Source organism: Trachypithecus francoisi, unplaced genomic scaffold, assembly GCF_009764315.1.
Source record: "Trachypithecus francoisi isolate TF-2019V2 unplaced genomic scaffold, Tfra_2.0 Lachesis_group20, whole genome shotgun sequence".
Lineage (NCBI taxonomy): Eukaryota > Metazoa > Chordata > Mammalia > Primates > Cercopithecidae > Trachypithecus > Trachypithecus francoisi.
The window spans coordinates 56,008,805-56,020,648 of NW_022681466.1; the positions used below are offsets into that span (position 1 = coordinate 56,008,805).

General features: G+C 40.2%; 1 protein-coding gene across 3 annotated transcripts in view; it reads left to right on the top strand.

Annotated features, from left to right (window-relative positions):
* The window catches only part of EFCAB5 (EF-hand calcium binding domain 5), a 180,989-nt gene extending 173,300 nt beyond the window's left edge, over positions 1 to 7,689 (top strand). For all 3 annotated transcript variants that reach the window (XM_033184403.1, XM_033184401.1, XM_033184402.1), the window contains one exon: positions 7,074 to 7,689. In XM_033184403.1, coding sequence (XP_033040294.1) covers positions 7,074 to 7,264 — 191 coding nt within the window. In that variant the 3' untranslated portion in view covers positions 7,265 to 7,689. The remainder of the gene's footprint in view (positions 1 to 7,073) is intronic.
* The last annotated feature ends 4,155 nt before the right edge of the window (positions 7,690 to 11,844 follow it).

The following is an 11,844-nucleotide window of genomic DNA, read 5'->3' on the forward strand; positions in this document are numbered from 1 at the left end:
TCAATTAGGGTCTTGAAGACTATCATAATGTCTTGATTTTATGGCTTATGGTGATCCTCCTGCCTTGTCCTCCAAAGTGTGGGATTACAGGCGTGAGCCACAACACCCAGTGAAGTAGAGCCATTGCAAGGTTTTCAGCAGAGGAATGATATGACCCGTGTTTTAAAAGGATCGCCCTGCTGCTATAATTAGAAGACACTTTGGAGGTCAAGAAGAGATGCAGAGAGACCAACTAGAGGAGCTGTTGCAGGAATCTGGATGAGAGAAGAGGAATGTACCAGTGGAAATGGTGAAAAGTTGTCATATTATATGTATTTGAGAGGCAGAGTCAAAATATATCTTGACAGTTTGAGCGTGGAATGAGAAAGAAACAGAGGAGCCAAGACTGACTTCATGGTTTGGAAGGATGGAGTTACCATCAGCTGAGATGGAGAACACGTAGGTGGAGCAGGCTTTGGTCGGGGGAGATGAAGTGTTCAGATTTTGACATGCTGAGTTTGAGATATCTATTAGATATGGAAATAGAGATGTGAATATGTAGATGGTTAAATAAATCTGGAGTTTTGGAGAAAGGTCTAAGCTGGAGATATAAAAACGAGATTGGTTGGTGAATAGATGATTGGCAAAGGGAGGAAAGTCTCCTTGGTGGGAACACTGAGTAGAGACAATTCTGAATGTTTTGCCACAAAGGGGAGCAAAGAAATGGTGTGGTAACTGGAGGAGACAATGGGGTCAAGGTTTTGTTTTGTTTCTCAGATGGGAAAGATAACAGTAGGTTTGATTCTGATGGGAAATCCTGTAGAGAGCAAGAAGTTAACAATGTTGAAGATAGAGAATTCCTGAAGCAATGTCCTCAAGCACGTGAGAGAGGATGGGCTGTTGTTAGAGTAACCGTACATTCTATATTTACCTTGGAACAGCCCAACTTTTTGCTTGTTGTTCTGGTGACTTGTCTAGTTAGCATCCTCTTTCTCTCTCAAGTGTACCGATTTGGACAATGAATTATTTGACTACCCTGGATCTACTGCACCAAGGGAGGAATGGGCTTAAGACAGCAAGAGGACAGAGAACATAGGTGCAGATGAGAGTGAGTGGGTAGGTGTGCTGGTGGGAGTCTACGGAAGTTGCCTTCTGATTGTGTCAATCTTACAGTGAAGCTGAAAGCAGAGTCACCAGCCAGAGTGAGGATGGGAGAGGGTGTTGTTGGGACTTTGAGGCGACAGGAGTAGTAATTAAATATTGGTGTTTCTTTTTTCCTAATCTTTCTATCGTTGTGTTTTATGTCTTCTTTAATTAATTAATTAATTATAGAGGCAGGGTCTGTCTCTGTCACCCAGGCTGGAGTGCAGTGGTGTGATCATGGCTCACTGTAACCTTGAACTCCTGGGCTTAGGTGATTCTCCTGCCTCAGCCTCCTGAGTAGCTGGGATTACAGGCATGAGCCACCATGCCCGGCCCCTACGTCTTCTTTTTCTTTTTCTTTTCTTCTTTCTTTTCCTTTACATTAGTCTTAGTAGGAATTTCAGATGTAGCAAAATTGAATGCATGTTAATCATCTAGAAAAGCATTATTCATTCAATGCTTATGAATTTCTTTCATATTTTAACTTGGTGGTCTCCAAAGTTAAGTGCAAGCACCCCAGAAGATTTTTTTAAAAACTATCTCTGGGGTGCAAGAAAAATATCAAAGATGATTCTGTTGAGACACTGAAAGACAAGACAGAAAGAAAAATACCAAAGGATTAAGGACTTTTCTTTTTTTCTTTCTTTCTTTTTTTGGAGACAGGGTCTCACTCTGTCACCCAGGCTGAAGTGCACTGGCACGATCTTGCCTTACTGCAACCTCTCCCTCTCAGGCTCAGGTAATCTTCCCTCCTCCCACCTGAGCCTCCCTAGTAGCTGACACTAGAGGCCCACACTACCTTGCCTGGCTAATTTTTGTATTTTTTGTAGAGACAGACCATGTTGCCCAGGCTGGTCTTGAACTCCAGGACTCAAGCAATCCACCTGCCTTGGCCTCCCAAGTGTTGGGATTACAGGCGTGAGCCACTGCACCCCACCAAAGGACTTTGTAATGTTTTTAACTCATCATTAATTTCTACTTTTTTGTTAAAAATGTTTTAAAATAATTTATATATTATATATATATATGGGGTCACATGCTCAATGTTTGTTACTGATAGAGGTACATGATCAAAAGAGCTTGGAGGCCACTACATTAAACTATGAATTTTGTAAATACAATTTGCATAGATTTCAATTTACACATGACTTGATTTATAGCTACATCATTTAAAAAACCACTACATGTGATATTGTACAGAAATTATGTGATATTGTATAGAAATTATGCTTGTGACATTGTACAGAAATATGCTTGCAATGGGAATGAAACTGATTCCCGCATTCATCCTGGAACAAACTTCCCCCAAACTTCAATTACTCGAGAAAAATGTGTTTTTAATTCCGCATGTAACACTGATATTTTTCCTGATAAATCTGGAAGGCAGTACCCTACAGTGCCTTTGGGACCACATTAAATTAACAATGACATATTAAGTGCCTTGCCATGGCAGATGTAAGTTCTCCTGCCTACAAAAAAACTGATTGAAATTTGCATACATGACTGGGCACGGTGGCTCACGCCTGCAATCCCAGCACTTTGGGAGGCCAAGGCAGGTGGATCACCTGAAGTCAGAAGTTCAAGACCAGCCTGGCCAACATGGTGAAACACCATCTCTGCTAATAATACAAAAAAATTAGCCAGGTCTGGTGGTGCACGCCTGTAATCCCAACTACTTGGGAGGCTGAGGCAGGAGAATGGCTTGAACCCGGGAGGCGGAGGTTGCAGTGAGCCAAGATCACACCATTGCACCCCAGGCTGGATGACAAGAGCGAAACTCCGTCTAAAAAAGAAAAGAAAAGAAATTTGCATACACATACCCTTCTATTGCTGCAGGGACCTTCAGTTCATTGTGTGTGGCTGTAATGTTAAGGAGTGACTTGGGGTATGTGAAGCAATAGAAATGAGAACGAAAACTAAGAGAACTAATGAAGAAGAGGAACAGCAAAAAATGTGGCTGATCTTGGATTGTTAGTTGAAAGGAGCAGTTACGTTTTAGCTTTTGTACTTGAAGCTTAAGTACTTCTTTCTTTTTGCTTTGCCCATCTATGCTAATTATCCATCATTCCCAAAAGATTTAATTTTATTAATCCAGTGTTAAAAGCAGAGATCCATAAATGGAGTTTTAATTCAGAAATATGCTACTATAGCCCAGTGTTTCCAGCATAATGAATTCACTGTGTAATTAAAAGTTTGATTAAACTAGAACCTACAAAAATATCACGTTTCTGAACTAATGTCCATAAATAGACTCAAAGGTCGACCCAGTATTCTCTATACATTAGATGTATTCAAATAATTTACTATACACTTTTCCAAAGCAAAGCAAAAAAAAAAAAAAAAGAAGCGTTATTTCTATGGTTATAAAAGAAGCGTGTATCTGCTTGAAAAAATGACTGTGTGAGTGGGGTCTGTCGTGGGCCAAGCTTCAAAGATCCGGCATGCATCTACCACAAGAGGGCAGTAGCACTCAACTGTTAATAGGGAACCCAGCAGAGCGCTGGAGGCTCATTAGAGGAATCGTTAGTGCAGGTCGTTAACGCATCAACCTCTGGAAAGGACAGGGAAACAGGAACCACCGTCCAGACACTTTCTCGTAGCTTCTGTCTCGGTAACAATAAGACAGGAAATAAGCAACAGGGTCCTGTGAAAGAGAGCGACCTCGCTCACCATCCTCGTGTCGTTGAATCACCACGGAGATGGCGACTAGCTTAATAATGGCAGCAGATGGGCGTCTGCTCATGTGGATGTTCAGATAAGAACACTGTGGCAAGGGTCAAAGGAACAGAGCTCTTCATGGGCATTACGGAAGGGCGGGAGAAAAGCTGAGGGGAGCAGCAGAGCTGTTTTGTCTCCGAAAATTAGGACTTTTAGGAGTGTCCTAGGATGAATTTTGTTTTATTTAGCTTCGTATCATTGAGACATTAAGATTATCTTTAGAAACCTGTGTCATTTACCTTGTAGGGTTTCCAGGAAACTAATTAATAGAAATAGAGATGAATTGGCCGGGCGCGGTTGCTCATGCCTGTAATCCCAGCACTTTGGAAGGCTGAGGCGGGCAGATCATCTGAGGTCAGGAGTTCGAGACCAGCCTGACCAACATGATGAAACTCCGTCTCTACTAAAAATATAAAAATTAGCCAGGCGTGGTGGTAGGCACCTGTAATCCCAGCTACTTGGAAGGCTGAAGCAGGAAAATCGCTTGAACTCAGGAGATAGAGGTTGCAGTGAGCCCACAAGGTGCCACTGCACTCCAGCCTGGGCAACAGAGTGAGACTCCATTTCAGAAAAAAAAAAAAAAAAAAAAAAGAAAGAAAGAAAGAAAAGAAAAAAGAATTATAACAAATGCACCTTCAATATTTTAAGTACGTATGTCGATTGGTCTAGTGTTGCCCATAAAATGAATCAGGTATTTTGAGTGTGATCTTATGACCAGCATCTGTTTTTGTTTTTATTCATAATTCTCTCTAATGTTACTGAGCTATAATTTGGAAAGACGTTTAGTATTTGAAAAACCTAATTCATTATTCCTTAATTTAATGTTTCAGTTTAACATTTATTGAAGACTTAGAATTGAATGAGAAAAGACAACGCCAGGGTGGTGTGTGTGCGCGCGTATGTGTGTGTTAAAACAGAGAATTTTAGAAAAGTAATTGGATCCACGTTTTAAAGTCAGCTTCAAATAAAAATTGAGACTTGTGGCCGGGCGCGGTGGCTCAAGCCTGTAATCCCAGCACTTTGGGAGGCCGAGACGGGCGGATCACGAGGTCAGGAGATCGAGACCATCCTGGCTAACACGGTGAAACCCCGTCTCTACTAAAAAAAAATACAAAAAATTAGCCGGGCGAGATGGCGGGCGCCTGTAGTCCCAGCTACTCGGGAGGCTGAGGCGAGAGAATGGCGTAAACCCGGGAGGCGGAGCTTGCAGTGAGCTGAGATCCGCCACTGCACTCCAGCCTGGGCGACAGAGCGAGACTCCGTCTCAACAAAAAAAAAAAAAAAAAAAAATTGAGACTTGTGAATGTTTTCCACATTTTATGTGCCTTTCCTATCCCGTATTATACCTTTTGTTGTATAGTTCCTTCCAAACCATAGGACAGCTAAACCTAATTCAGAGAATCTTGTTCCTTTGTGTTGATAAAAGACGAGAAAATGAAATATGTTCTGCCTAGCAATTCTAATAGATCATTGTCATTACTGTTAATAAGCTATTGGATGGAAGACTTGATATTTAAAAGCTTTTGCTCAATTGAAAAAAAAAAAAGCCAGGTGCGGGGGCTCATGCCTGTAATCCCAGCACTTTAGGAGGCCTAGGTGGGAGGATTGCTTGAGGCCAGAAGTTCAATACTAGCCTGGGCAACATAACAATACCCCGTCTCTATGATTAAAGATAATGAATAAATTATTTATTTATAATTATAAATAAATAAATAATAGAGCTTGAACTCGATTATAACTAAATGGTTTACTCAAATCAGCAAACATGTATTGGGTTAGGCAGTGAGTTAGTCACTAGGAATAACAGAAATGAATAAAACAGACTTGTGGGTGAGAGGCATCTGAAAGAAAGGGGGTAGTTATTATTATTATTATTATTATTATTATTTGAAACGGAGTCTCACTCTGCCACCGAGGCTGGAGTGCAGTGGCACAATGTCAGTTCACTGCAATCTCCACTTCCCAGGTTCAAGTGATTCTCCTGCCTCAGCTTCCTGAGTAGCTGCGATCACAGGTGCCCACCACCATGCCTGGCTAATTTTTGTATTTTTAGTAGAGATGGGGTTTCACCATGTTGGCCAGGCTGATCTCGAACTCCTGACCTCAAGTGATCCACCCACTTCTGCCTCCCAATGTGCTGGGATTACAGGTGTGAGTCACCACACCCAGCTGATAGTTAATATTTTTGAGCAACTACTCTGTGACAGATCTTCACAAATATTTTCTCAGCCTCTGGTCCCAGCTACTTGGGAGGCTGAAGTGGGAGGATCACCTGAGCATGGGAGGGCGAGGCTGCAGTGAGCCATGATCATGCCACTGCACTGTAGCCTGGGCAACAGGGCAAGACCCTGTCTCAAAAGAAAAAAACAATTCTTACAATTTTGTTTTATGGGAGAAGAAACTGAGGCTCAGAGCAGTTAAGTGACAAAACTCACTGGTGTAGAGCCAAGATCTGTTAAACTCTAGATAGTCTTTCCATTGGACAGAACCCACATCTGTTCAACTCTATATAGTCTTTCCATTGGACCATTCTATTTGAATATTAGTCACTGACTCCTGGGAAAAAGCAACTTTTATGAATGACAGTTTAACAGTTTTCAATTTAAAAAACTTAAAACATATAATAGTGTGCAGTTACTATATAGCTCTAAATAATTTTTAATTAGGAAACATTTCAAGCATGCAAGTATAGAGAATAACACCTGCATAGTCATTATGAAGCTATATTCTATATCCAACCTTAACACTATGTTTGAGTTACTTTCTAAAGAAAACATTATAAGAACAGTTAAGGATTTCTATCCTTCCTCGATCCCACTGTCTTCTTGTCTTTCCCTAGAGATAATACTATCATGAATTTGGTATTAGTTTCATGCATGATTTCCTATTTTTACCATATGCTAATGAATCCATAAATAATATAATACTATCTTGCAGGTTTTAAAACTGTGTCCAAAAGTACATATTATTCTATAACTTACTTTTTCTATTGAATATTTTGAGATTTATTCATGAATACAAATAACTCTAATTCTTTGTTAACAGCTGTCAAGTATTCCATTGTATGACTACACCAAAATTTATCCATATTCCTGTAATTACATATTTACACAAGATCCTGCTTAGTTTTCACTCAAAACATATCTAATGAACTTTAATCATAATACTGGAACTTATACTTTTAATAGTGAAGTGTAAAACTATCCACTCTTACTTTTTTCTTCCTGATGCAGGTCATTCCCGAACCGAAGTATGGAAATTTGGTAATGTTGTCATTGAACATCTATACCACTGGATACACATCTGTTCAGCTCTCACGAAGATAACCAAAAAACTAAATAGTTCTATTACACCCCCGTTGCCCTCCAAGACTGATAATTATAAGTATGCAAAAATGCCAGGGGAAGGTTTGCAAGAGAAGTGATAATGAATGATAATGGAATTGGTACTGTATTTAGGATCCTTTGCTCGTGTTCAGTTTTGTTTAACTATAAAATATTTTCCATTGGAAAGGGGTACCCATAAACGTCTTCTGCTCCTAACATTTATCTCAGCACTTTCTAAACCCAAAAGTGCTACCTAAGAAGAAATTTAGCCAAAAAATATCCAGTGAAGGTAGCGATAGCCAAGTGTATTTAAGTATGTTATAGAATATATTTGAAAGCTTCTTTTCAGTTTGAGCTTTGTATCTGCTGTGGAACTGTTACAGTTGATTGAGTAGTTATTTTTCATTCTTATAAGGTGCAAAGTAACAACTGAGGATTTAGAAAACAAGAATACCAAACAGAATACCAAATAATAAAGATAAACCAAAAGAATACCAAATAATAAAGATTTTTAAGAAATGGACTGAGAATTGTTTTTCTAATTTTTCAAAGACTTATAACATCATCTCTTCCCTCTCTCTGCTCCCCTACTCTTGCCTTAACAACTCAAAAGTCATTTTTAACTTATTAATTTTTAATTTTTGTGGGTACATAGTAGGTTTACATATTTATGGGGTACTCAAAAGTGATTTTAATGAACAGAAATTCTTGTGGGAAAATGTCCATGACTCATGGAAAAAAGAAGACACTTTTTTAATGATAAAAACCTCTTCAGTTTAAGAAGTACAAAAAGAATTTATATTTGTTTAAAGCTTGTTTTTATGACAAACTTTACTGCTCTGTGGTGAGATTTCATCTTTGCAATAAGATATCTGATGACAGAGTCCAGTTTTAATAACATTTTGGGAAATTAAACTTTATTTTCATTATTAGATTGACAAAATGTGATGTGTCCAAATATCTTATAATTTGAGATTGACTGTCCCTTTTTAACCTTTTCTGATAAGAGGGTGGTGTTATTACCAGTCCTCCTCTCTCGGATGATCACATGCCAGTTTTAACCTATATGCCTGTTTCATATTTGGAAGAGGGCTTTTTAGGGCATTCACAGCAACATTTCAAGAAACAATGTTCTTGAAGATATTAAACTGATAACCACATATCCTGATGGCTTCAGAACAAGTTTACAGAGTTCACTGTGAATACAAATGGCATTTTAGGGAGCAAGGAAGGAAAGATTTTGCAGAATGCTATGTTTGTAACCATTATCCTGCAAATCAAATTAACTAAATGACTTCTAACTTGATAACAAATATCATACATTTGCATGGCACTTTAACTTGAAGTATTTTCACATACTAGCTTATCTGATTCTTCCAATAATCTCTAAAGTGGGTAGTCCTGATATTATCTCTATTTTATTTTATAAATGAGTTGCTCACTTCACAACGGGTATAAAAGGCAGAGCGGACCTAGCACCTAATTTCTGGTTTATTGTCCTTGCCAGCCCCTAGAAATCTCACTCACACTTTCCAGCTTTCTTACTAGGCTAATGACCATGCTGTCAGTCTTTTGAAAACTACTTTAAAATTTGCAGCCAATAAGCCAGATTGGTTAAATTTATTAAATAATCATTCAAGTAAAATACTGTCCCTCAACCTTAGGAGCTTATATTTTGAATGAGGAAGATGTTATTTATACCTGACAAAGGTTAGATACAGATTTATATATAAATCCATTTATTTCACTGTTAATAGATTTATTTGTTACATTTACATATGCTTCAGAAGCTTGGACTTGATTAACTGGATTTGTTATCAGCTCTTTCCTCACAGTTCATAGGTAACAGTAACACTGTACAGTGTAGACCATCCAGACCACTTTCTTTCCTTTGCTTTCTTTTTTATTTTTTTAAGTGACGGGGTCTCGCTCTGTCCCCCAGGCTGGAGTGCAATGGCTTGATCATAACTCACTGCAGCCTTAAACTGCTGGACTCAAGTGATCCTCCCACCTCGGCCTCCCAAAATGTTGAGATTATAGGCATGAGCCACTGCACCCACCTTCACTTTCTTTTATATTTTTGGCTTGTCATGATTCAGGAACATCATGAAGTGTAAAGATAATGACTTTGGAATCTCAAAAAAGCTCCAACTGCTTTTTTAAACAGCTTTACTAACATATCCACATACCATAAAAGTTACCCATTAAAGTGCAGAATTAATTTTTGTTACATATTTACAGAGTTGTACTACCCTCACCACAATCAATTTTAGATTTTTTTTTTTTTCCCGAGACAGAGACTTGCTCTGTTGCCCAGGCTGGAGTGCTGTGGTGCATCTCCACTCACTGCAACCTCCTGGGTTCAAGCCTCCTGGGTTCAAGCGATTCTCCTGCCTCAGCCTCCCGAGTAGCTGGGATTACAGGTGCCGGCCACCACGCCTGGCTTTTTTTTTTTTTTTTTTTTTTGTATTTTTAGTAGAGACAGGTTTTTGCTAGTTTGCCAGGGGTCTCAAACTCCTGACCTCGTGATCTGCCCACCTTGGCCTACCAAAGTGCTGGGATTACAGACGTGAGCCACGAGCCCGCCGAACATTTTGATCATCCCAATAAGAAACCACATACCCATTAGCAGTCACTCCCCACTTTCTCCTACCCCCAGCCCTAGGCAACCGCTAATTTTTTTTCTCTACGGATTTGCCTATCTGGACATTTTGCATACAATATGTGGTCTTTTGTAATTGGCCTCCTCTTCCCTCATTTTTTTTTTTTTTTTTTGAGATAGAGTCTCACTCTGTCGCCCAGGCTGGAGTGCAGTGGTGCAATGTTGGCTCACTGCAACCTCTACCTCCTGGGTTCAAGTGATTCTCGTGCCTCAGCCTCACAAGTAGTTGGGATTACAGGCATGCACCACTATGCCTGGCTAATTTTTTATTTTTAGTAGAGACAAGCTTCACCATGTTAGCCAGGCTGGTCTTGAACTCCTGGCCTCAAGTGATTGGCTCCCTCAGACTCCCAAAGTGCTGAGATTACAGGCGTGAGCCAGTGCACCCAGCCATTTCCCTCTTAATCTAAATAGGCTTAAGCAACCAGATGCCCTGAACTTCTGGACATTATCAATCCTCCAACTCAGAAGACCATTTGAAGGTAATTTAAGAATTATGCAGGCCAGGCACGGTGGCTCATGCCTGTAATCCCAGCACTTTGGGAGGCTAAGGTGGGCGGATCAACTGAGGTCAGGAGTTCGAGACCAGCCTGACCAACATGGAGAAAACCCGTCTCTACTAAAAACACAAAATTAGCCGGGCATGGTGGTACATGCCTGTGATCCCAGCTACTCGGGAGGCTGAGGCAGGAGAATCACTTGAACCTGGGAGGCAGAGGTTGCGGTGAGCCGAGATCGTGCCACTGCACTCCAGCCTGGGCAACAAGAGTGAAACTCTGTCTCAAAAAAAAAAAAAAAAAAAAAAACAAGAATTGTGCATTCCTCTCATATATGAGGTTTTCTGTAATGCCACTCTCACAAAACCTCACCTTACATCATCAATGCCATGTTCTCACTCTCCTTTCACAGAATCTTGTTACGAAGACCTCTCTCAGGATCAGAAAAAGTAACTATTGGATACTAGTCTTGATACCTGGGTGATGAAATAATCTGTACAGTGAACCCCTATGACACAAGTTTACCTATATAACCAACTTGCACATGTACTCCCCAACCTAAAAGTTAAAAAAAATTAAGCAAAAATAAAAATTTTAATTAAAAAACTCAACTGATAAGATCAGTGAATTAAATATTGCCTATTTCACCTGTTTTCTGGTTATAAATATAGCTCACCACTTTGGAAGTAGGGCCATTGTGAACCATCTTTGGTCTAGAATGCTGTCCAGTTCCATAATCTTTTTCTTGGTCAAATTTGTTAAATTTATAAATAAATATTGCCTAATTTCTCTGCCCTTAAGCTTGGTTATTACCCTCAGTAGGTGTACCATCTCCTCGTCATTAACCGTATTTAACCTCTCCTCCATCTACTGTCTGAGCTTAGACTGTCCTGCCCAAGCACTTCAAGTGATGACGCAACTCTAGGTGGCCATTACGTGATTGACTCTCTAGTTACAGTTGTTTGAATTAGGGGTGACCCCTTACCAAAGTGAGACCAATTTGTGAAATGGCCTAATATAAAAAGCACCCAAACTATGGACAAGCCAAACTGGGAAATAGCAATGGGAGCAGTGTCTAAAAGGAAATTAAGGCCGCGCGCAGTGGCTCACGCCTATAATCCCAGCAGTTTGGGAGGTTGAGGTGGGTGGATCACTAGGTCAGGAGTTCGAGACCAGCCTGGCCAATATGGTGAAACCCCGTCTCTACTAAAAATACAAAAATTCGCTGGGCGTGGTGGTGCGCACCTGTAATCCCAGCTACTCGGGAGATGAGCAGAAGAACTGCTTGAACCTGGGAGGTGGAGGTTGCAGTGAGCCAAGATCGCGCCACTGCACTCCAGTCTGGGCAACAGAGTGATACTCTGTCTCCAAAAATAAGTAAATAAATAAATAAAAAGTAAAAAATAACAAAAGGAAATTAAGTGTTTAGAGAGGGGCCGGGCGCGGTGGCTCAAGCCTGTAATCCCAGCACTTTGGGAGGCCGAGACGGGCGGATCACGAGGTCAGGAGATCGAGACCA